Source organism: Pseudorca crassidens, chromosome 3 (genome assembly GCF_039906515.1).
Source record: "Pseudorca crassidens isolate mPseCra1 chromosome 3, mPseCra1.hap1, whole genome shotgun sequence".
NCBI lineage: Eukaryota > Metazoa > Chordata > Mammalia > Artiodactyla > Delphinidae > Pseudorca > Pseudorca crassidens.
This window is the reverse complement of record NC_090298.1, coordinates 65,012,516-65,039,513: the sequence shown is the minus strand read 5'-3', so window position 1 is coordinate 65,039,513 and position 26,998 is coordinate 65,012,516. Positions and strand designations below refer to the sequence as shown.

Here is a 26,998-nt window from a genome sequence, read left to right as displayed (position 1 = left end):
AGGGGGACAGGGTGGAGGCCACTGAGTCCCCAGGAGTCACCGGGCCATCTTTGGGAGGCAGGCCCTAGCAGAGTGCTCCCCCAGATTGCAGGGCGCGGCCCCAGGGGCCAGGCGACGCCATCCCAGCGGCGCCAAGTGCCGGAGGCTCACTCCCTCCCCGGGAGGAAGGCGAGTCCCTCCCGCTTGCTTAGCCAGAAGGTCGAGGGAACGGCGCGCGTGTCCCTCGCCAGCCGGCCCTCTGGGAGCAGGGCGGAGGGTGACACCACAGGGAGTAGGGCCGAGGGCGGCAGAGATCAATCCTGGGTACCGGCGCGGGGTCACAGACAGGAGAGGAGCGGGAGAAAGGGGCTGGTGGGGGGGGGCCCACGGCGGCTGGGGCCGTAGGTCTGCCTGTGTACTCGGCGGGCGCCCAGAAGTCTGGGGCCGCCAAGGCTCCAGCTCCGCCGGCTCCTGCCAGAGACTCCAGGCCGCACTTTCCCCTCCTCCCAGCGCCTTGTCTCCAGTGAGGAGCCGAGCGCGGGCGGCGCGGGGGGAGGGGCGGCGACGGAGAGAACAGCCAGTTGTTTAAAATCCTTCTAGAGCAGTTTCTAATTCCCCCCTTGCGCCGGGGTTCGGAGTGGGGAGGGGGGTAGAAGAGCGGGTGGAGGGAGGAGATCGGAGAGGGAAGGAGGGAGGGAACCCGGGAGGGAGGGAAGGAGGGAGGAGACTGCCGCTTAGGCTGTAGCCGCCGCCGCGCGCTTCGGCAGGCCGGAGGGAGGGGGGAGGCCTGTCAGTCTCATGCGTTGCCTGGGCGAAGGGGGCGGAGCTTTGGCGTGGGGCGGCCAATAGTGGGGGTAGCTGCGTGGGTCGCCATGGGGACGGGGCTGTTCCCGGGGAGGCTGTGATGGGTTGACAGGTGCGTGACAGTGGGAGCTGCTCTCGGCACAAGCATGTACGGCAAAGGCAAGAGTAACAGCAGCGCCGTCCCGTCCGACAGCCAGGCCCGGGAGAAGTAAGTGTCTCCGCTTCTCACCCACCTCCGCCTTCACACGCGCGCACACACACACACGCACGCACTCGCACACTCTCTCGGAGACACACAGACACTCTCCGCCCGGGGAGAGCCTGGGGTGGGCTGGCAGGGGGAGGGGTACGCGAGGTGGGGCATGCGGTGCGGGGAGCGGCTGTTTCCCAGGAGGGGCTCGCGCGGGGCGGGCGGCCCTGGGGTCTGGCGGCGGGAGGGAGCGAGTGTATCGGGGGGCGGCGGCGGTGCTGGTGGCGGGGATTGGAAACTTGTTTGGGTGATTGAGGGAAATAACCCGCGGGTTCATCTTCTCACAAAGTAACTTTAGAGCTGGGGTCCGGGGCTGCGGGGAGCGGAGAGACTACATGGGTCGTGGGTAGCGGGAGAAAGGGCAGCTGCGTGGAGGAGGGCAAGCGGAGGGAATGTGGGTGTTTGGCGGGGAGGGCAGCGCGAGCGGCCGGCAGCGCGAGGGGCGCCGCGGCGGGGGCTCGGGCGCCGGGACTCGGGGCCGGGTGCGCCGAGTGCGCCGAGCAAGGCGAGGGCGGCGGTGCCGGGCGCGCGGCGGGCGGAAGCCGGGCGCGGAGCGGCCGAGCGGGGCCCCGCCGGGCGCGGAGACGCGCGCGGGGCGCGGAGGGCGTGTGCGGCCGTGGGTCGGGTGGGCGTCGGGGCTTTCTCCAGCGGGCGGAGGAACGCGGCATTCTCATCCCCGCGCGCCTCGCGGAGCCCGGGCAGGGGGCGCCAGGGGCGCCGCTGAAGTTTGGGAGTCTAAGACCGAGTTCCCTGTGAGGAAAAGTGTGCTGGCGAGAAGCGGGATCTGCTGGGGTAGGCTGGCGTTTCTGCCGCTCTCAGGCGACCCAACTCCGCGGCGGCGGCGGCTGGAGAACTTTTTTTGGAGACTTGCAACCTCCCAAACGTCTGGGGGCCTCGGCGGCCCGGGCGGCGGGCCGGGCGGGGGTCGCGGGGCGCGGAGGGGTAGCCGTGGGAGCCGCGGCGGCCGGCGCGAGGAGGGCGGTCTGCGGTGGGGAGGGGGCAGTGGTCCGAACGGGGACTTGCGGGAAGGGTAGAAGCGTGGATGCGGGGAGGAGTTAGTTGTTTGGTCGGGGTGGCGGGGAGATACAGGTGTTAACTTCGGTGGGAGCCCAGAGGAGGCTGGCGAGAAAAGAGCCCCTCCCGGCCTGGGATGCCACGGTCACGGCAAGCTGCGAGGCAGGGTTGTTTGCTGCTATTCTTATGTACTTGTAACTGTGATTTGCTTGTTACTAACAATGAGAGCGAATAGTGACTGTGACCACTGAGGAAGAACCCCTCTTTTCTGTACAGCAGATCTTACAGTGATTCCCAGTAACAACCTCCACTCTGAGGGTGAAGTGTATCCTTGTCATTGGACGCGCTCTGCCTTTCCTAGGGGTTCAGACTGGGTAAAAGTCTGAGAGCATCTCTCAAAAGCTGCTTTAGTTACCTTGCGCGCGGAAATAGCTGCGTAAATAAAAACCGAACGTGCAAACTACCGAGTTTCCCTCCTAGCTTGAGGCAGTTAGTAGTCGTCTCCTGAAAGTTTCTTGTGCCCTAGGGATGGGAACATTTCCTAATCTTCGTGTTGGTAGCAACACAAATAATTCCTATAGGATTTAGGGGAGGCAGGCCTTGATGTGGCAAAACAAAAAAAATTAACGGAGAGGTATTCACCCCCCCCCCAGAGGTATTTTCTGAGTTATATTCAGGATCTTGTTGCTGTGACAAGGAGTATGTAAAAGGCTTAGCATTATAGCTTGGTTAAGAAACAGCAAGTTACTGGAATTGAAGTTTTGAAATAGCCTAATCTGTGTGCATTTATTATTTGGTTGCAATATATCTGAGAAAATAGAGACATTTAGGGAAGATGTTTTAATGATTACAGAGTATTTGGATTTCACATTTTTGGAAGTGAAGGAATTGAAATGTGTATTGAGGTCTTATTTATTTGGGGAGTGGTTGAATTTGAGAATTAAAATAATTTTGTATTTTACTTGAACTTCCAGGAATGGCTGAATTTAATCTATATTCTGATAACTTTGTAAAAAATTTTTTTAAGTATCTAATACAATAATGAGGAAGTTGAACCTGGTGTGTCTGTAGTCCTTTCCAGCTCTGATTCTGTGATATTGCCATTTTGCTGTCAAATCTACCAAACTGAACACCAAGTAACATCTACTCTTGTAAGCAAAGTGGTGACGGTTCTGCTAGATGGTGCTATTTGATTTAAATATATTTCTTCCATTCATTATAATTGGCAGCAGGAATCCTGGACTGGTTTGCCTTATGAACTAAATACAGGTGAAGAGGCCACTTTTGGAGAATTGACAATGATTGTTCTGGGTTAATTGTCATTGCATTAATTTCTAGGTGAATGTTGCTTGAATCTAAGACAAACATTGAGATAGATTCTGTTTTATGGGATAGACTTAGTTTCATTTTGCTGGGAGAGTTGATCTGATCACTCATTTTTTCCCTGTATGTGTACTTGGGACTTTAACGGCAGTATTCTACAACAAACAACCTACTAAGTTCTGAAGATAGGAATCTTGAAGTTGTCTTTAAAATGGATGCCCCCAGATTTAAAAAAAAAAAAAATTTTTTAAGGTGGCAGATTTTAAAAGGTACCTGAGTGAAGACAAATGCTCTGTTAGTAAGCAAATCAGAATTGTACTGGCCTTAAAAGTCACAGAACTGTTCTTCAGTAATGAATATGTAAATATTTATTTTACTCTAATAAAAACATTCTGAAAACTGAGTCATTATTAAAAATAATGGCATGCACATAAAATAAAAATATTGGTTTTCTAATCTGTCAAGAAATGTATTTTCCAGTGAGTTCATAGTAAATATCAGACAGACCCTTACCTATATCTTTGCTTTCTCTTTTGTTAAGAAGTCATTATATGAAATACTTGAAATTAATTTGTAGGTTTTGCACAGGTTCTATATTTTCACTATACAGTTCTGAACATAAAAATGGCTGAAGTCAGGTTAATTACTGATTTTGTTGTTTTAAAAGCCAGACAGATCAAGTCTATACAAAAGTTTGGATTAGGTTTAATTATAGAGAGAGTGATTGAAAACCCTTGGAGGGAGGAGGGATGTTTGTGTAGAAATTTAAATTCTGATCCTGTTAGGTCATTTACCCCTTTAGCAGGTTTTCTTTGTAACACTGCACTGTAATCCCAATTGCAATTAGGTAACTGTGGAATTGGTTAATGTCTATCTTCCTCTAAAATGTAAGTTTCTTGAGGGCAAGGGATAATACTGCCAATTTCTTCTCTGAGGTATCCTTGACATTAAGAATAGTGTCTTCAAATGTCAAAAGCATCAAATAGTGTTGAATAAATGAAGATGTTAGACTCAAGGGCATTTTTTCAGTGTGAAATTTTTTTTTTCAATGACCTCCAAAATAAGAACTTTGGAAGTTTGAGTTCCATATTCTCTAGCCTAGGTGTATTTCAAAAATAACCGACAACAACAAAACAGTAATCATTATTTATTTGTCGTTCTATGTGTCAGTCACTATGTTCAGCACTTTATATATATTTTCTCTAATTCTCCCAACAATTCTGCAAGGTAGTGATTTTTTTTTTCTCCATTAAAGAAATAAGAAAATTCTGAGTAGTTAAGTAACTTTGCCCAGGGTTACACTACTAGCTGGATTTCTAACAAAGATATCTCTGCTTAAAACCTGTAGTGGAAGATGAAAGATGCATTTTTTTTCACTGTCACAGATTGCTTTCTTGATTTAGGGTAGAATGCTACAGATTTAGGGAACAGCATTACATAATCAGGTATAACAGACTGTAAAGATTGATCAGATATGCAGTTTTAACCATTGGTGCACCGTATGCTTATAAACTCCATTTTAACAGATTACAGATATGTGTGTGGTGTGGGGAAGACAAACTTCAGGAGGGAAAGTTGGAAGCCTAAAATAATGGAGAAGCCTTGTTTCTTGAGATTTTTCCTTCCGGAAATTTGTTTTATCACTTAAGTTTTGAAATTAGACATTGTAGTTGTGAACAATTTCTGTATGAAATGTTGCTGAACTTTAAGCTACTCTGTATGCCACACTGCCACAGAAAGATTAACTGGCACCTGCAAATAGATGAGTTGTGATACTGCTGTTTCTTAAACTAATTTCATCTTTAAAGTTGAGTAATAGCACAGAAAGATGAATCTGCTGTAAAGCAACATTGAACATAAGGTACACATACTGAACAGTGATATTAAGTAAACTTGTCAGAAACTACAGAAATCCAACTGTGCATCTAACCTGGGACTCTGAAAAGTAACTTTGGTTTTTAAACTATGAAAACAACATATACTCATTTTTCAGTGGTTAAAGTCTAAAGATCATTTAAATGCTACTCCATATAGATGATCATGCTTATACATGAAGTAGAATTTAGTCGAATTCTGGTCATTTAGGAAAAACAGTAAGTAAATACTACTCCATATAAAAGAGAGTTTGTAGAGATTAGTATCTACCGGCATTTTTATTAAGTTGCCCCCCTAAAAATGATAAACTTTTCTTCTTCCTTCCTTCCTTTCTGAAGGAAATAAAGTTAAGACAAGTGAAGTAATACAAATCTCTTCAGAAACTTGATTGCATTAATGCAGTTAATGCAATTCAAGATTTCTAAAACTAATGAAGGAATATTTTTATGGGGATGAAATTTTCTATAAGATTAAATTGACTCTTTCCTTCCCAATCCCCAGGATATTTCCTCCAAAATACTGGTATCTAATATGTCATCTTAGCTATAGGAGCTTTTCTTTTGATTGATCTCTTTTCCATTATTTTAGAAGTATCCAAAAAATGATTTTTTGAAGGAACAAACCTGAAGAAAAAAAGCGTAAGATGTTGAGAGTTAAATTTTAGTATTGTTTATCTACAGGTTTATTACTCTTAGAAATAGTATTAGTGTATTTTGAAATGTATTTTTGAAATGTATTTTTTCAGAGCTATGAAAGAAAAAAAATGGAAAGGTTTATTCCCACACTTTAGAGCCAGTTTGCCATATAAAACCAATTCAGGATGAAAAAAAAAGCATCAAGTTTTAGTTGCTTTGCAGTAGTGAAGTAAATGTGTCTTACATCTTCAATTACTACTAGAAAATAGAATTATTTTGTTTTAAAATTGAAACATACTCTGTGGGTGGGGGTTGGAATACCTAGGTTGCCATTTATTAACACTTCACCCCAATAGTTTATAGAGTTAGAAGTAAAATTTGGAAAAAAATTTTGTATTTAGAATGTTCTCTCTTCCATAGAGATCACAACTGTTATATTAATGTTGGGACATAGGATTGAGGATTAATGTACTGGATTTAAAAGACATGAAACTACTTCTTGGAATGTATAATTTAAAATATGTATTGAAAATAATTATAATTTTATTTTGGAATATGTGGGGATATTCTCTACTATTGTGTGTACACTATTGCTTTGACATTGGTATGGAAAATATTTTACTAGTGACATACTGTTGCTTAGTAGTATGTGAGCCTCTGTAAACATGCTAAAATATTAATTTTATTAATAACTTATTGTTTCTCAAAGGAGGGCCTTAAAATAGCATTAAACAATAGAATAGGATATATTTGTCAAAATCTGAAAAGAGTTTGGGATAAAAAATAAGTGGTTATATTTAGATTTTAAACTTTGCTTATCAGATTTCGTATGTATTTTACATATGTAATATCTATTAATGTAAGGTTTTGTTAACATATGTATACGACTAGACTTCACATGACTTATGACTTGCACTCTGAGAGTTATTTGATTACTGTACCAAAACCCTATGTATACTATAAAGAGTGATCTGAAGGATGGTCTACCAAGATTTATATCCTACTTGTTTTCAGTAGTGTTAGAGAAATAGTAGAGGCTATTCTTCCCCAAACTGTGTATCTTAGTCACTGTGTGAGATGTTGAAAAATAAGCAGAAAAATGTTCCATCCAGGGAAGAATAGAGTTTTTCCAGATAACTTTTAATAGCCCTACAAGTTGCTCAAATTTATGGTTGGTCATAATGAGTAACTGGTAATTTTTGTCACAGAAGGTTGATAGTTAAAGATTTTTGAAACGTGGAACTAATGTTTTTGTAATATTAACAGAACCAGAAATTTATCTGGGCTCATAAGAGCCTGGGCATTTCCAATACAGTGAAGGATTTAATATTTGTTCTTTGTTCATCTTTAAAAGAGACAATTTAGTTGGTTTCACTTCTTTAGTAATGACAAAACTACCCTCATATTTCACTTTAAGAATTTTGATTATTCTATTTCATGTAGGGCCCATACAGTTTTCCGACAGTAATGAGCCATCATAACATTTTAAATCGCAATTCAGCTGGAGTGAGCTTGAACCAATGACCTAGCAATTTCTTATTTTTGATCTTCTGTATTAATTTTGCTTCATGGCATATCAAACAAGTAGTTGAGCACAGAAAAAATTGTAGAAACTGAAGTATAACACTTCATTTTTTTTCTTTTTTAAAAGAATTTTAAAATAACTATAATATAGTTTTAGTTACTAAAATATTTTAAATTTTTAATTAGTATAATCTAAGCAATATTAAAATACTGATGAAATATTTGTGAAGGTAAGTAGATGAAAATTTTTATGAGGCTCTGTCCGTGTCTTAAGTTAAGGGAGGAGTTGATGCTAAAAACAGGGTCTCACCTGAAATTAATGATTATTTTTCGTCAATGATCTGATATTTGCCTTGATTCTTCTTTTTACCTACTTCAAACTTGAGAACAAAACCAAAAGCTTCTTTACTGATGGAAGAAAGCGAGGTAAATGAATTATTTTATTAAAAATGATTTTATTTAAACAGGATTAAAATGAATGTTTTCTGTAAAGTAACAAAATCCTAAATACTACATAAAGAGCTTGTGGAGTTTTGTCGTAGTAAGTTTAATGTTTAATAGTAACAATAACAGCAAATACTGTCGTTTGAGTATTTTGTTTCTGTTTGGCACTTTACTTGCATTGTCTCATTTAATCCCCTCAAGAATCCACTAGACTGTAGGTACTATTTTCTGTTAATGTTACAGAAGAAACAGAGGCTTAAGAGTTTATTGTGCTTTGGGGGGCAGGTATCAAAACAGGAGATAGAAAATGGCTTAATTGATCAGGGCTTTAAAATCTCAGAAAATGGCTTAATTGATCAGGGCTTAAAAATCTCACATAACAGGATGTCTGGAAGGAGGTAGTTTCAGAGTTGATTCAGGGAATCAAGAACACCAAGAGATAAGCTTCTCTGCCATCGTCATGGTTTCCCTCTCATGAATGCAGCATCCCTGCATCAGGTTCCCAGTATTACTTTGTCACACAACCAAGTATGAAGGCAGAAAAAAGGGCAAGGTTTTTCCTTTATGTCTCATTAATCAGAGAGAAAACCTTTTCTGGAGGTGCTTAGCAGATATCTTCTTTTGCCTTATTGAAGAAAACTGTAAAATTCCTCTCCTAAACCAGTTACTGGCAAAGGTAATGGGATTACCATAATTGGCTTAAATCAGTCATCCTGTGGGCTGGAAATATTTCTCCTTTGTACCTGACTACCTAAACAGAACTGGAGGTCTTTGGCAAGGAAGATGTATCTTGAGGATATGGAGAGAATAAAGTGGGTCCTTGCCTTATGGAACTTACTTTCAAGTTTGAAGGGGAAACATATAATAATAAATGAGTAAATAAATATAGTAGGCAATTTCAGGTAGTCATAAGTGCTAAAAAATAATAAAGTAGTGTGGCGTAATAATAGAGAGTGACTGGGAGGCTACATTAGATTGGGTGGTCAGGGAAAGGTTCCTAGAGGATACGTTTAAGCAGAAACCTGAGTAATATTGAAAGAATCAGTCATGAGTAGGTTTGGGGTTAAGAGCATTTTAGACAGGTCTAAACTGCCATTGAGGTAACCTCTCAGCATCGGCATAATTGCTCAAGGATATGTAGAATATGAGTCAGAATTGGGATGAAGCTGTACCTTCGAGAGCCTGGTTTTGGTTTTTATTGAGGAATTGGGTGGTGGGTTTAGTTTATCTGGGTTTTCCTAAATAATAAGGTTGCATATCTCTTATCTTCTAAACCCTAGGGATACAGTTGTTCCTAATGAGGAGAGTGGAACATATGGCCTTTATAATAATGTTGATGGTAGAAATAGCTAAGATTTATTAAATACTTAAAGCCTGTTGGGTTGACAAAGGATGGTACAACTGGCTAATTATTTCTCATAAATTTCCCAGATTGGATTAGACCCCCTTACTCTGTGCTTCATAGCAACCTCTACTTTTCCTTTTTCACATCTGTCACAAATTTATGGATTATTTGTGTGATGTTTAATGTCTCATTTTCTGGTTAGATTGGGAGTTCCCTGATGAGAAGAACCATGGTTGTCTTCACCAGTGTAGTCTCACTGCTTAGCACAGTGCTTGGAGTTCTGATTAGATATTTGTGGAGTAAATGGATCAAGGATGTAACCTGTTATAAATATATCACAACAGGATATCACTATATCTAGCTCATTTTCTCCCCAAATGTTTCTAATATTTAGTATCAGGATTAATATGTAATTCCTAAAGAAGAGTTTTCTATAATATAGGCATTTAGTAGTAGTGTCTGTGGCTTTCAGGACTACAGGAGATTACCTAGTTGTATTAGTATGAAATGTGTGTATATTTTTAATATGAATTTTTGATAGAATAATCTTTTTTGTGTTTCAGCAAATTTAATAATATAAATGGAATCATACTTTAGAGTTTCAGGGTATTTTAATATGCTTTATTTAAATCTCTCGATAATTCTGTGAGGTAGGTGATAATTCCCATTGACTGTAGAGATTTGTACATGGAGATTGACTTACCCAACTAAGGTAATACAGATAATATGTGGCAGAGCTTAGTCATATTTAGATTTTTTGTGGTTCCAAGGTTAGTGTTTCTTTCATTCTACTACAGCTGCCTCTTTTACAATAAGAGATTCATACATATTTTAAGAAGGCTTAGGTATGGATTTGATGCAACAGAGAATCACGGACTAGAAGACAGTTAAAAGTTTATGTCAATACTCGAATGAAGGTTTAGGCTAATTTTGGTTGATGAACTCTATTCTTTTGCCAGTTAGCTTCAATTTGCAGAGTTGGGGTAGTGGTTTTTTTCCCTTTGTGCCTCTCTCCAATGAAGGAGAGAAAGCTTCTTGATATGGATTATTGATAGAACATTGGTTTTTTATTTTTATGGTGGTAAAATATATATAACATAAAATTTACCAAAATGTTAACCATTTTTAGGTGTACGTTTCAGTGGCGTTAAGTACATTCACATTGTTATGCAACCATCACCACCATCCCTCTCTAGAACTTTTTTATCTTCCCAAACTGAAACGCTGTACCCATTAAATAATAACTCCCCATTTCCCCTTTCCCCCAGCCCCTCCACCTTTCTGTTTTCTGTAACAATGAATTTGACTGTTCTAGATACTTTGTATAAGTGTGATTATGCAATATTTGTCTTTTTGTGTCTGGCTTTTTTTCTTGCTTAATCACTTCAACAACTTCATAAAGTTGATATAAGCCCCATTTTACATAGGGGGAAACCGAGTCTCAGTGAGGTTATATACCTTGTCCAAGGCCGTGTAGTAAATTGCATAGTAGGGATTCAAACCCAGGTTTCTGACTCCACTACCCATTGTAAACATCTTGCCTCACTGTGTTTCATTGCTTCATACGGGGGAAAAAAATAATGGGAGCTGTGAGGGTGGTGAGTGGGAGGGGACTACGTGGATAGTTCTCTTTACACATATCCACCATTTTTACTTGGGGTTGGATGCACTCAAGAAGAGAGAGGTTAAGGAAAAAGGTTAAAGAAAACATTTTACAGTTGCTAAGAAGGTGGGCAGAATTACAGCTACCCAGAGTGTTCCACAAATAGCTCCAAATTCTTTAGCTGGTATCTGAGATTTAGCAACATGGATGTAATGCTTGTCAGAGAGGAAGATGCCAGTTAAGAACTCAGGTTATAATTTCAGGTGGAGCTGTTTCTCCATTCTTCTTTCTGTATCTAGAGGCAAAGTAATCTGGCATAAATTACTCTACTTGGTAAATTTTAGAGGCAGAAATAAATAGAAGAATATGTAATGTGTAGAAAAAATACTCTCTCCTCTAATAATGAGTTTATTCTACTTCTCTCTTCCAACCAGCATATGGTCTATTGGTTTTTTTGTTTGTTTTTGGACTAGGGCATCTGGAAAGTTCCATGTGGTCCAGGATCAATAGTACAACCATATTGAATCTATTACATAGTCATTTCTGTAGTACTGACTATTAGAAAAAATAGAAACAATTCCTTTGTTTCATTTTTTTACAGTGTGATGTAAACATTGGATTTATAATTGGATTAAAATTATGAGTATACTTTATCAGTACATTTAAGCAATAGCTATTATTAGGAAGCTATTAAAGGTGTTTCAATAAGCATTTTTTCCCCTGAATTAACCTGAGAGACTGATATTATTATTCTTTCATTTAGAAATATTGTAATGAAAAAAACTTCAGTGAGTTTTTTTTTACCATAAAATGCATTACATTTACATAAAATACATACATTTACACAATATACATATGTGTATGTATATACTAGGAATAGTTTTCAGGTAGAAGTTCATTTTGGGAAATGACTTACTAATTCATTTTTAATTCAGATTGGTACTGGTCAGTTTTGTAAGTGAGTTGGGCTTACAGATTCAGGGCCAAGAAGATTAGAGTATAGGCAAGTTTTTACTAAAACATTAAATGATGTTTCCATTTCCAATCTTTGTGATTTTTTTTCCAACCAGCACCTTGGATTTTTACTGACTATGGTAGGCTAAATAATGGTGACTCAAAGATGTCCACATCCTAACCCTTACAACCTGTGAATATGTTACCTAGTACAATGAACTTTGCAGACATGACTAAGTTCAGGATCTTGGATGAAGGATCTTGATATGGGTTACTTCCTACCTAGCTTATCTGTATGAGCTCAGTGTAATCACAATTATAAGAGAGAGACAAGGGTTTCAGAGTCAGGCAAAGGCCATGTGGTGACAGAAGCAGAGAAAGAGATGGGAAGATCTGGTTTTGGAAGATGCTGCTGGTCTTGAAGGTGAAGGATGGGACCATGAGCCAAGGAATGCTGGCATCCTTACCAAGCTAGAAAAGGCAAACAGATAGGTTCTAGAGCCTCCAGAAGAAACAGAGCCCCCCCAACACCTTGATTTTAGTACTTCTGACCTCCAGTATTATAAGATGATAAATTTATGTTGTTTCAAGCCATTACATTTGTAGGAATTTGTTACAGTAGCAGTAGGAAACTAATATACAGAATTTTTGCACCTCAGAAAAATCTACCTTGACCATACCAAGCTGGTAATACCAAGCCATGTCCAGGGAGAAGCTCAGACAGTTTTTCTGGTTTTGGATTGAGAAATACTTAATATAAAACTTAGGTTTTTTGTTTTGTTTTCCAGCTTTTGAGATATTATTGACATACAACATATATAAGTTTAAGGTTTATATTGTGATTATTGGATATGTGTATATATTACAAAATGATTATAACAATAAAGTTAGTTAACACCAAAGAAATGATGCTTTTCTGTAAGATGGGGATATCATTAACAATAGCCCATGATACAGCAATCACTGGCAAAGATGCTGCTAGTTAGTAAAATGTTTCTGTGTTTGTATTAGTCAGATCCCCAGTAGGATAGCTACCTTAAAAGAATAATTAAAGAGTTTAATGAGGTATGTGCATGATTAAAACCCACTGGGGATAGAGGAACACCCAGGATTTAGGAACAAGAGAAGCTTTTTACCCCTCTTAGGTCTGAGGGGAAAAGAGAGAGAGCAGTTACCAGAACCTGATGAACACTGTGGTCATTGTAGAAAAGCTACTCTCCTGGAGCTGTGGTTTTATGATGGGGACCACAGCCATGGTCAGACCCACTGTAAACAGAGGCTGGAGGCCTGGCAGGGAGGGGATCTTCTTTCTTCTCCTGCCCTCTGATCAGCTGATGCCTCCTTTCTGTAGAGCCCAACTGGGAGCCATAGGGTAAGGGACCTGAGGTGATATACTCTGTAGAGATCAGTCTTCCTGGTCACAGCAGGGCAGAAAGGCAGGACCAATGGAGAATACCCAGGACAGTGTTCAAGTTTTTATGCATTTGAAGTAAGTCTTCCAGTTCTTTGTATAGAATGGCCTGAGAAAATAGAGCTTTTTGAATAGTTGGGTTTGGTCAAAATAGCTCTTAAAATTAGTGTTTTTTTAAAATACATCTTTATTGGAGTATAATTGCTTTACAATGTCGCATTAGTTTCTGCTGTACAACAAAGTGAATCATCTATATGCATACATATATCCCCATATCCCTTCCTTCTTGAGTCTCCCTCCCACCCTCCCTATCCCACCCCTCTAATTCGTCACAAAGCACAGAGCTGATCTCCCTGTGCTATGCAGCAGCTTCCCACTAGCTATCTATTTTATATTTGGTAGTGTATATATGTCAGTGCTACTCTCTCACTTCGTCCCAGCCTCCCCCCTCCACCGCCCCTGTCCTCAAGTCTGTTCTCAACATCTGCATCTTTATTCCTGCCCTACCACTAGGTTCATCAGTACCATTTTTCTAGATTGCATGTATATACGTTAACATACGGTATTTGTTTTTCTCTTTCTGACTTACTTCACTCTGTATGACAGACTCTAGGTCCATCCACCTCACTACAAATAACTCAATTTCATTCCTTTTTATGGCTGAATAATATTCCATTGTATACACGTGCCACATCGTCTTTATCCATTCATCTGTTGATGGACATTTAGGTTGTTTCTATGTCCTAGCACTTAAAATTAGTTTTTAAAACCTGTTTAACTACTTTATGGTACTATAAATTTGTATACATTTTATGAGGTGGGGATAATATTCCTTCTGCTTTCTGCTCTCATTTCTTATTCATTTAAGAAATGCTAACTGTCTCTGATATGTCAGCCTCTGTTGAGCCTTCTTCAGTCAGATCTGAATAACACAGTAGTCTCGCCCACTAGGACTGACTGCCCAGAGGAGGGTCACTACCAGTGATCACCACTCTGGGTAACACACCGTATAATGGGTATGCAGAGGGTGCTGTGGGAATCCTGAAAAAGGTCATTGAATCCAACCACTGCCCTGTCAGTAGTTTACAAAATATGGTGTTAATTGTCATTTGTAAAATACTAATTTCTTATCTGTTATTTAAAAGTATATTTGAATTTAAAAAATTTAAAGTATAAGAATTAGTTCTATATAGCATATCATTAATAGCATATTTGCCTTTTACATAAATCTCATGACTGTTTCATTAAAGCATTGAAATGTAACTGACAGGTTTAAGATGGTTATTTTTTGTTATATAGTTATAAAAGATACAATAAATTAAGGTTTGTCAATATATATTTAATATAGTTGCAACATGAAATGAATTAACTAAAGTTTACAACCATTGCTGTTCTAAGCAAAATTCTTAAGTACTTTCATTTGATCATTAATTTAGCATGCTTATATTCATTTAAAATCAACAGTGAGGAGCATATGTAGGTCAATTTGATTTTTCTCTTGGGAACTTGAATAAAACGGCATTTATTTGAAAAATCTTCCAGTAAGGGCAATGGTCTTGATACCAGTTGTAAGATAACCAGTTATTGACTGGAAAGGCAATGATGGTACTGGCTTAAGAGGGTAGCATATCATCTTTAAATGTTTTCCTTATAAATACTTCTTAAATATAGAAAAATCTTTCTGCTTAATAGATTTATGAGACTTTATAAGTCCATTTCCTTTGCTGGTTGGTTGTCTATATGGTGTATACTGAGAATTTGTTGATGTTATGGATATACTTCTCATCTACTTTGTTTGTCCCCTTGGCAAGGCTAGGAACTTTGAAATGTAGAAGAATTGTGTACGTGTTATAGTAGCCTGCTGTCATTTAGAGTAAAGTAGAGGGAGGGAGATATTTTCGTCAAACTGCAAATGGAAACTAAGATGAAAAATATCTTATTTTAGGTTTACCAGCCCTTTAAAGTACTAAAGATTGCGTAGAGATATTTTGCTGTGTTTTCTGTTTTACCACATTTTCTTATTGTTAATACATAAGTAATACAACAAATTAAACAATGACCTTTTCATCCATATGGTTAAAAAATTACAAAAGGCAAAGCCGCATCACCTACCAATTCATTTAAGTAGCTTTAATTAAAATAAAGGGTCTTGGGCTTCCCTGGTGGCGCAGTGGTTGCGAGTCCCCCTGTCGATGCAGGGGTCATGGGTTCGTGCCCCGGTCCGGGAGGATCCCACATGCCGCGGAGCGGCTGGGCCCGTGAGCCATGGCCGCTGAGCCTGCGCGTCCGGAGCCTGTGCTCCGCAACGGGAGAGGCCACAACAGTGAGAGGCCCGCGTACCACAAAAAAAAAAAAAAAAAAGGGTCTTGACTCTTCTAATCAGAAAATATCATCCTTTTGTTCATCTACTTTAAATGAATGGGTATTTATGATACAACATGCACATTTCTGATGGTGTCTGTAGTTAAACATTTGCTGTTTTTTTCAGATAATTGCAAGACTGATGATGTTTAAAATTTTTCGGACTTCCTTTGCAGGGCTCAGAGAACAAGTTTCGCGTCTTTAAATGCATAGAAATTCAACTAGTTGAAATAAGTACTACTTAGTATTCAAGGCCCTATTTAGACAAAAATAGCCACTGTGACAGGCTTATGGGAGATCTTTCAGTTTGCTAAATTATATTGCTACAGGTAAATACTGTCTAGTGTATGATGTTTGGTCAGATCAGGGTAAGTTATATAGAAAGAAAAAAGAAATCATTAAAATCTAGGGTTAATAATTTCTTACATTTCCTAATAGATATGATCTATCAGCAGAGTTGGAGGACTATAAAGGACAATTCTTGAGACTGCTTGATTTTGAGTAATCCAATTTAGGTAGATTATAATAAATTCATATTATGTGAAACATATCACTTAGTGCAAATACTTCAGTTTTAAGTCTAAAGAGCTTCCACCTGTGTGGCTATAATGGGGGTTTCTGATCCTTCTCTTTCAGCTGTTGACGTGTGATGAGAATCCCTACAATTGTAATTACTATAACTAAGGGAGACTCATTTTTGTAATGCTTGAAAAGTCGTGGGAGCCTTCTCTATTTCTTCTGTTTGTTTATTACCGTAAGACTAGTTCTCTTCTCTGGCTGACTTCCAAGTTATATTTTCCATTCAGTGGAATCCTGAGATTATTGGGGCCTTCATATTTTTTTCTGTTGATGACTGATAGTATTTGATCTTGCTGATTGACATTAAAATGAGCGTAATAAGACCTTTATAATTGGGGGATTCTGGGCATATTTATTTTATCTGACAAAGAAGGCTACAGTTTTAACAATCAATTAAAATATTTCAGAAATTTAAATCTTTTGAAATTATCCAAGTTGGAGGATCTTAAAATGTAGAATTACTTTCTCAGACCTCTTTCCTTCCAATAATGAGAGGAATTATTCATTTAAAATGTATGAAGGTAGAAGTTGAAAGTTTCTTGAATGTGCTGTTTTTCTAATTGTCTAAAAAGTTAAGATATCACTTAATCAGCAATGGATCAGGCTACTAAAATAGCTAAGGAGCGGTGGGGGTGGGTTGTGGAGTGTCTTTTTTCTTTTTAATGTTTAATAGAAAGAGCATAAGATACTCTATTGTACAATAGTGATAGTTGCATCTGTACAACACTCAATTTCTCCTGTAGTCAAGATTTCTTTTTTCTGTGTGAACCACTCAAAGTAACCAAACTGCAAAGCTTTATACCACATATAAAAGCAGCATTCAGACTGCTTGTTTTCCTCTTATTTATTTGCATATGTAACTTATTGTATCTGTAAAAAGGGAAGTTCTTATAAAAAGCAACAAAACAGGAAAAACAAGCAAATTGTCATTTCTTCTGGTAGGTACGATTCAGAGCTTAGTTTAAAAAATTAAGTTTTAGAGATTCCATTTAATCTTGTTAGAATTTTGATAGGAAGTTGAACATGTAAAAGCAAAACTATTTATTTAAAACATTTAAAACGTTATTTACAAGATGTTAAAAGTAAATTTACAGAGTGCATTGGCGTTACTCTTATTGCATGTCTTGCAGTCTAGGCTGTAAATTATTATTACTTTGTTCCATAAAGACCAGTAATTTTTAATATATGTTTACGTTGAAGTATTTATCCACACTATGCATCATGGATTACCACTTTATTTTGAAAAAAGAGAATGATAGTTTCCATATTTAGAAACTGAAAGAAAAGAATTAAGGAAAAAATTGAAGAACCAGATGCTTTAACATCATATGTCATTCATTTTTGCATACTTAATTTCTGAAGTAAATTTATATTATGGTTCTAATTGAGTAGGTTCTTTTACTTTTAATGAATCTTTGGCAATATCCTATGGAAAAATATCTTTACTTATGCCAAGTAAGGTAGAAAGATTTTGATATAGTATTTTAAGGATTACTATAAAGATTTTCTAATTCATGTAAGTGAACGTTATCAGAGATAACCTTGATTTGACATAAGACATCAAATCAACGCCCATCTTTTGAAGCCAATTTTAAGGCCTTGAAATCTAATGCTCCAATGCATTGCAGTGTTGAAAAGCCAAAAGACTTTGTTCTCCTGACATGATAATTGAAATAAAGATAGAACTTTTCATTTCTCCATTTAAGTTAACTTTATAATACAAGAAAGTTTGGTTTTGGGTTTTATCTTATCACCTTCTCAAGTTATACAGAACCAACAGGGAGAAGAGAAGCAAAGTTTTGGGTGTTATCCCTCCCAAGTAACCTACAAATAAATGGTTCATTGTTCTTATGGAAAAGGAAAAGGATTTCTTTTAATTTGGATGATGATCTCTTCTATAGATGTGTTGAAATCTGGAAATTAAAAAAAAATCATATTAATTGAACTCTCTTTGGATAAAGTAGTTGACTTTCTATTTTTTAAGGTTCTTTACTGGAATGGTTACTGGAACACTTGAAATGGATAAGCATTTTTGCCTGAAGCTTATTTAGGCAGCCAGGAAATCTTTCTCCCTTACTTGGCATAAGTAAAGATATTTTTCCATAGGATATTGCCAAAGATTCATTTGGCTTGGCAGTCACATGGATTTGTGATTACTTTTTGAGGGCAATAATTCTACTCCATGAAAATAGTAGTCAGTATTCTTTAAATCCATGGTCATCTAAAAAAGGTAAAGGGTTAATGTATAATTTCTTAATAAACTACTAACATATTTGAATGACCTACAGAACACAGCATATTAAATTAGTGACTTCATTATCTTGCAGTAACAATATGGTGGACATTATACTCTTTTATAGACAAAGAATCTTGAGACAAAAGTAGTTAGAAACCTAAGGTCATACATTTTAGTGTTTATAGAATCCATATTTGAACCCATTTTTTTTCCAGTGAACATTTGTTTTTAAATGAGTATAGAGTTTCAGTTTTGCCAGATGAAAATTTCTGGAGTCTGTTTACAACAATGTGAATATACTTAACACTATTGACCTGTACAGTTAAAAATGGTTAAGATGGTAAATTTTATGTTATGTGGTTTTTACTACAATAAAAATTATATGAGAAGTGATTTTTTAGGGGATTTACTTATTAAATAAATTTTTAGTGAAGAATAACTGGAGGTAAGATGTTCATCATTTTGGTTCATTTCTTATCCAAAATGAATCTGCTGAAATTTTATCACTTAGGAGGAACCTCAGTTTCTACTTATATTTGGACTGAGATATAAAAAGTCTAGTTTTTTTATTAGCAGAAGATTATATTTCTTTAAAAAATCTAGTCTATGATGTAAAGTTAAAAGATAAGATATAAATCAGAGTTATGGTACTAGAGAGTAAGTGTATTTCAGTTTGTCACTCTATATGAGAAGTCTACTTTTCAGTAGAGGTAAAACTCAAGTAAGCCTACAGATTTTTAGTTACAGATATGTTTTTTACTATGTAAATTTTCTTTTAAAATTACAATTTCTTTTAAAAATAAAATAATTTTCTTTAAAATTCTTTTAAAAATAAAATTTATTTTTAAAAGTACAACATCTCTGGGAATTCCTTGGCAGTCCAGTGGTGAGGACTTGGCGCTTTTACTGCTGAGGGGCCCGGGTTCAATCCGTGGTTGGGAACTAAGATTCCACAAGCAGCATGGCGTGGCCAGAAAAAAAAAAAATCTCAATTAAAAAACAACCAACCATTGGAAAAAGCCAGTGTTTTTCCTGGGTCTCTCTTATGTCTGTGAGAAATTTTATTTTATGCACCTATATTTTGTAAAATTGTTACTCTTTATTTTATCTTTTAGATTAAAAAGATTGATAACATGGGCCAATTGTTTAGAATTAGGTATTTTAAATTATGAGATTTAGTGTATTTATATATGTAACTATCTATTTGTTTTGACAGTAAGTGTAGAGGGTTGAGTTAATAATACTCCCCAGTTCATGGCATAGTATCATCTTTGGTCCATGTCAGGCGCCTCTACCGTTTAATTCACATTCATGATTCCTTCACTCATTCATTTATTCCTATCTGCTTCCATTCCCCATGTGTACAACCTCCAGCCATATAGGAAACAATTTAGGTCTATCTGTCTTGCTGTGTGTGTGTGTGTGTGTGTATATATATATATATATATATGTATATATATGTGTGTGTGTGTATACACACACACACACACACACGGATAAATATAACCTAATTCAGTGATTTATAAAAAGCAAGTTTAACATGTTGAAAGCATTGAGAAATCTAAGAGAGTATATTATTTACCCTTTTAACTCATTGACTTTTTAAGCTCAAATTATTAAAAGATAGACTTCATTTTCCATTAAGCACCAAATTTAGTTGTTCTTTGCAGTTGGCTATAGCACTGCATAGGGCCTCAAATGTAGTAGGGATTCAATAAATGTGTTGATTCCATTTGATGCCACACTTACCAGTTTGTAAATTGGCTTGGTCGTTTGCAAAGGTTAATTCATTCTTGGGGACCTTAATATTTCAATATGACTTGGACATCAACCAAACAACTAGAATTTATTTATTACAAAAGCAATAAGATGTAGTTTATTATATTTTCTTTTTTAAAATATATATATATTTTTGGCTGTGTTGGGTCTTTGTTGCTGTGCTTGGGCTTTCTCTAGTTGTGGAGAGCGGGAGCTACTCTTCGTTGCTGTGCATGGGCTTCTCATTGCGGTGGCTTCTCTTGTTGCAGAGCACGGGCTCTAGGTAGCCAGGTTTCAGTAGTTGCTGCACGTGGGCTCAGTAGTTGCAGCACCCGTGCTCTAGGGCTCGCGGGCTTCAGTAGTTGTGGCTCGCGGGCTCTAGAGTGCAGGCTCAGTAGTTGTGGCACATGGGCTTCATTGCTCCGTGGCGAGTGGGATCTTCCTGGACCAGGGATCGAACCTGTGTCCTCTTCATTGGCAGGCGGATTCTTAACCACTGCACCACCAGGGAAGTCCAAGATGTAGTTTCTAGTTTACAGTCTAGTTGGTGATAGTGTTTCCCCCTCAATATTATTGCTTTTGATTCACTATTGTGTGTGGTAAGCATGTCAGGTTTATTTCAGTTTTTTTTTTTTTTTTTTGCGGTACGCGGGCCTCTCACCGTTGTGTCCTCTCCTGCTGCGGAACAGAGGCTCCGGACGCGCAGGCTCAGCGGCCATGGCTCAGGGGCCCAGCTGCTCCGCGGCATTCGGGATCCTCTTGGACCGGGGCACGAACCCCGTGTCCCCTGTATGGGCAGGCGGACTCTCAACCACTGCGCCACCAGGGAAGCCCTTATCTCCGTTTTAATGAGACTGAAGACATTAAGTGGCTTGTACAAGGTTACTTTGCTATGAAGTCATCCTCAGGACAAGGACTAGAATCTTCTGATTCCTAGGCCAGTGTTCTTAATTGTATATCCGTGTTTTCAAACTCTTTTCCAGAAGGGACTGAAGGAGGTGACGTGGTATGAAATGAGGGCCACACTATAGTATAAAATGAGGCCATATTAGAGTAGCTCCAATATTAATGTTTTTAGATAGTGGAGTAAAAAGAAATGTTTTATTTTTTAAAAAGTGCCATTCCATTTAACAAAACTTAGAAAATCATTGCTGTGTATCATTGTTGCTGCTTTTGTTTTGGGATGAAAATTCTAGGTCAAATTAGTCAGTGTTAACTCCACAATAGAATGAGAAAAAAAGTGGAGATCAGTTTGGGTAGTATGGACATTTTACCAATATTAATTTATCCAGTCCATGAGCATGGAATATCTTTCCATTTATTTGTGTCTTTAATTTCTTTATCAATGGCTTTCAGTGTAGAGATCTTTTACCTCCTTTGTTAAATTTATTCCTAAATATTTTATTCTTTTGATGCTATTATAAATGGGATTTAAAATTTTTTCTCTAATAGTTCATTGTTAGTATACAGAAATGATTTTTGTATATTGAGTTGATATCCTGCAGCTTTACTGAATTGATAACTATTTATTGAATGAGTGAATGTTGAATAAATAATGAGTTATCAAGAGATGATTGATTTATATTCACTGTTCTCTGAGAAAAATCTCAAAGTATATACATTTGATGAATATTTCCATTAAAATGATTTTGTCTTAGTGCATAATAGTAGTTGGAGTAATGTAGCCATGACTTAATGTACCAGCTTTGGTATGTGATTTCTTTAATACCCACAGCAACTTTGAGAAGTTAGTAGTATATCCCCACTTTATAGATGATGAAACAGACAGTTGACACTTGCTCAAAGCTAGTTAAGTGGTGAGATTTGAGCCTAGGTATTTCTGTGGCTAAAGTTAGCATGACTTTACTTTGCTGCTTCCTAAATTAATGCTTAAGTTGTCTGGAAAATTCACTTCTGATAAACACCCTTCCCAATGATGCTGGATAAACGAGGTGTTACTGTAATAGGTGCTAATTGAGTGGCTCAGAGAGTACGTGCAAGAGCAATTAAAGAAGGAAAACGTGTGTGCTGAAGTCATGAGGGAAGGTTCTTGGAGTATCTGTGGAACGTCATTCAGTTAGTGCTACGAAAGTGTTCAGAATACTGGACCTTGCAGGATATATGGGATATGAGTAAGTATATATCGAGGAGAGGAGAGTTATTTCAGTTTGGAGGAAGTGCTTGGAGGCTTGGAGGTATTGTGGGTATCTTGAAAGAAGTAAGGACTTGTGTGACTGGAAGAGAGGATTTAGAATGGAGAAAAATAGGATTTGTTGAAAGTGAATGAGGGTGATTGGGGGCAGTATATAGTCTATAAAGAATTTAATTTTTTCTGTGGTTGTCAAGATCAATGGCACTGTGGGATGAAGTAATATTTTAGGAAGTTGAATTTGGTAGCAGTGTGCAGGTTTTAAGTTAGAATAGTGCAGCATTGGTAGCACAGTGAGTAAGAGTGGCAGTTCTGGCCCTGGGCTTGAATTCCACCTCTTCTCCTTACTGGCTTATGAGCTTGGAATGTTACTTCACTTCTGTCCTTCAGTTTCTCCTCTGTGAAATGGAATTGAACAGCAGTACCTTTTGCCCAATCCTGGAGATTCTGATTCAATGGGTCCAAGGTGTGGGCCGGGAGTACCCACTCCTCCCAAGTCAGATTTAGTTAACCCCTCCTCTGTGCTTCATGTTTTCTTTCTTGACCTCAGGTGAAAAAACATTGAATTAAACTCCTCAGATAATGGCACACTGTCAGCTTTGGCAAGTACAGGACCCTCTCTTGTATTTTATTTACAGTAATTCTCATTTATCCTCAGTTTCGATTCTCATTCCCTGCCTCCGAAGACATCCATGCTAATGTTTTTGAATGAGTGTGTATCTTTAAAAAAAAATGTGGTGTTTTATGAACATGTATGTTTTTCATTTATATAAATGGTATTCTGCTATAGATCTGTTTCTTTTTTCACGCAACACTCTAATAATGCCTTTTATGATAGAAAATTTCAAACATACAAATGTGGAGAGAAGAGTATAACACACTCCCATGTATCTGTCGTTCAGCATCAACAATGATAAACTCATAGCTAATCTTGCTTAATAAACATTTGTAACCTCTCCACAATTCCACCTCAGCAAGCTGTATTATTTCAAAGCAAATCTGAGAGTTTTTTTCTGTAAGTATTTCAGTGCTTAATACTTAAAAAAAAAACTATCCATTTGAATCTCTGTATATATATTTCATAACTTGAAACTTCTTCAGGTGTTTGAGTATGCATCTATGACAACTTACTTGTCTGGTCCTCTGATGATGATCACCTAGATTGCCTGTCACTTCCGGCTACCCCAAACAACTCTGTGATTTCTGTTTTCATACGTGTCTTCTTAAGGGCTTTTGGGAGAACTCTGATTTTCTAGGGTAAGATTTCTGGATCAGAGTGTACACATTCTTCATTTCACTGAGTACGGCCAGCTGGCTTCCCAGAATGGCTGTACTTCTTTACACTCTATCCAGCAGTGCATGAGAGTTCCCTTTCCCTTCATTTCCACTGATGCTTTGTATTCCCACACATTATATTTTTGCTGGTCTGATATTTGTAAAGTGTATATCATTACTTGAATTTTCCTTTCTCTGATTATTAGTGAGGTTGGTTATCTTTTCATGTACTTGTTATCCATTATCCTTAGAGTTTTCTGTTCTTGCTGTTTCTTCTGCCTAGAAAACTCTCCTTATTAGCTTGGCTCACTCACTTCATTCAGATCTCTGCTTAAATATCATACCCTTGACCATCTTATCTAAAGGAGTACTCTTCATCACCTTATGTCTTAGTTCTGTTTTATCTTTCTTCATAGTATTTATCACAACAAAACATAGTATATTAATTTTATTCTGTATTTATTTATTTCTCCTGCTCAAGTTCCTTGAAGGCAGGTGTCTTATCTGTGTTGTACACATCTGTAACCCTAGCACTTAAAAAAGTGGTACTCATAAATATATGCTGAGTGAATAAATGTGAATTTGCTATTTGTATCGTTGCCCATTTCCCCTACTCAGCAGGAGTTCCTTGAATATTCTAGACATTAATACTTGTTGATTTTAGATATTATAATATAATCCATTCCATTGTTTGCTTGTTGTCTGAGCTGGAAGAGTTCTCCAGAAGTTAAGTAAAATATTTGGGAATATTTTTAGATCCTGTGATTCTTAAGCCTGATCGAGAAGGATTAAATAGCTGACTTATTTTGTTGCTGTGACTAACTATCCCATCAAGTAGTAGTCTTAATATTTTGTGTGGTATCCATCCAGACCTGATTAGTAGCTGGCAGATTTTAGGTCTTCTACAATTGTGGCTATTTTCTAAAATTTCTGAAAATGGTATTAAGCTGGGTGGTTGATAAATATACTAGAGAATGTGGAACCGAGCCTGTCTGTATATCTGGTTACTTTTTTCCCACTTAGTTTTGTTTTAAAACCACTATTCTACCTAATATTTTGTTTCATGATGATTATATTAACTAGCAAGCATGCCTGTGACTGTGAAAACAATATAGCAAAAAGAAAACCCCGGGTTACTGATGTTATTTGTGTGTGTTTTATACAGATCTAGTTTTACTTTTACGTGGAATAATCAGGCAGCATGTATAACAGTTCAACAGTGAATGCATCTTACCAGTTAAAAAATCATTGTACAGATTTAAGTTTTTCTACGGCTGAACATCTACTGCACTGAACGATGGTTACAGCCAAATTGTGGATTCTAAGAGTGCATGACTGATGGCATTTTAAAGTAGAACAAAAATTTTGTTCAAAAGCTTAGCATCAGAGGAGAGGGGGAGATGCCTTGATATTTATCTAGTCAGCTTTCTTGCCTTTCTTCTAGACGATGATAAACACTAGTGATGTCTTTGAAATCCTGAGGCATTATTTTTTTTGTTCTTTCTGTTGAAATTTTATGCAAACATCTAAACAGTAGCTAACAGTCTAGCTTGAGAAGCTTAGCGTGTATGCTTTTTTAGCACCTGAAGCTTTAGTGTTCTGAATGATTCTGACAGCAGCAGCGTGCCTTCTTCAGAAGTTGTAACAAAGGCCATGCCATCATTTTGATGGGTTGTGATACAGGTTTCAAATTGTGATGTAAACAGCAATCAGTATGAGACTAAGGGAAGATCATTTGGAGTGACTACTCTGATATCTTTTCCACCAGCGTGTGGTAGTGGTGACACAAGGTGGAGATGGGCTTGGTAGTGCTTCAGGGAGGGCTCTTAGTTTAGGAAAACTCTTTAGCTAAGAACATGCCGTGTTACCAGAGTTTATGAAAAAAGAGCAATCTAGATGAGCTCTGAGCCCAGAAGTACAATCTGGCTGTATTATGTTTTTTATTTTCCGTATTTTATGACGCTTTGACATCTTGGACCCTTGCTGACTTGGGACACATTGCCCTCCCAGGGCTAGCTAATTCCTAGAGGTAGCTAGGATTCCTAGAGATAGCACTCCCCTGTGAGTGTGCTTTTCATATAACAAATCAACCAATCCAGAGCCCTTACTCACCACGTTTATTGAGCTCTTACAGGCTAAGCTGCCATCCCTTGGCCCTAATAACTCCCCAGGGTCAGGTAGCAGCCAACTAGGGGCAATCCCTGTGCCCTAGAGGCTGCTGAAATGAATCAAACTTGCCAGTCCTGAATGACTTACCCTGTCCTACCATGCCTTTCCTGAGAAAACCACGGTAAAGGCTTGTGCCCATATTTTCGCCTTGTTCCTTATGCCTGCTGACCCATCTGGTACTTGCCCATACAGCCCTATGTGGTGCAGCCTGCCCACCTACCCTGCCTTGGGAGCTGAGTAATAAACTCTTCTTTCAAAGGCAGTTGTGTCCATGTCTGTCATCTTACTCTACCCAGTGAAAACAAATCCTGGGTACATTTTAAAACATGGGCCCAGCTCTCTTCTGGAGTCCCCTTAGCTAATTCTGGTCGAGCCTCAATTCAAGCTCGTAATCAAGATGGGTAGAAAGATCTTGGGTGCCTGTGGTGTTCCCACTGTTACCGTGAGGAGCCTGTTCTACACCTTTTCCCTCTGTCCCCTTTGTTGTGGATATTGAGAAGTCCATGGAGGGCATCTCCTTTGAGAAGTAACGGGATTGGCTGGACGAGGATGGTAATCTGCCCCCTCCTTTGTGATTGGCTTTAGCTTTTCTTGGAGGATGGGGGGATGTGGTGGGAGAGAGGAGGAGCAGTGACGGCTGTAAGTCCTGGAGAAGGGGAGCTGGGTAACCTCAGAGGGAAGTCCACCAGTGGCTCCTCACGGCTGCAGAAGGCACAGAGCCAGACCCCCGAGACTGCTGCTGCTTACAACCTGAGCACAGCCTGTGGATTTCTGTAGCAGGAGGTTATTATCATACTCTGTTTTGAAACCTGTGGCGACCTCATCTGGATCCTAATGTATAAACAATGATGCTTCAGTGGAAGCACTGTAGGAGTAAACATAATAAATGTTTACTGAAGAAAAGATATTATATAATTCTGGCAAAAATATAATCATGGTTTTTATAAAAAATGTAAGTGGAGGAAAAATGGAGAAAAATAACAAATTCAGTGTTTACTAAATATCAGTTGTATTTTAACTGAGAGATTAATGTATGGGGTTTATAGTAATGTCTAGATTAGAAATGGCCTTAGAAGTTTACATTAGAGTTTCTGTGGCCCAAAGTGCTTTTATTTGTTAAGGAAGCTACAGACTTATTTGCGATGGCATTGCTTATGGCTACATATTAGGGAAGACCATAGACAGTGCATTTCTTACATATGTTCCCCTAAGGATTCAGTTTCATTGAATATTGACAGATCGACATATTCTCTTTTCATGTGTGGCTCTCCTGGGAATATATGAAATGCAAAATTTATATTCTTATCATA

General features: G+C 38.4%; 1 protein-coding gene across 6 annotated transcripts in view; it reads left to right on the top strand.

Moving 5' to 3' along the window:
• Positions 1 to 822: 822 nt before the first annotated feature.
• SSBP2 (single stranded DNA binding protein 2) overlaps positions 823 to 26,998 on the top strand; it is a 306,203-nt gene continuing 280,027 nt past the window's right edge. Inside the window, exon 1 of one of the 6 annotated variants that reach the window (XM_067731157.1) lies at positions 823 to 991. In XM_067731157.1, the coding sequence (XP_067587258.1) occupies positions 930 to 991 (62 nt within the window). In that variant the 5' untranslated portion in view covers positions 823 to 929. Of the gene's footprint in view, positions 992 to 7,800; positions 7,831 to 26,998 lie in introns of those variants that run through there. The other 5 variants (XM_067731154.1, XM_067731151.1, XM_067731155.1 and 2 more) reach the window with 5 other exon arrangements.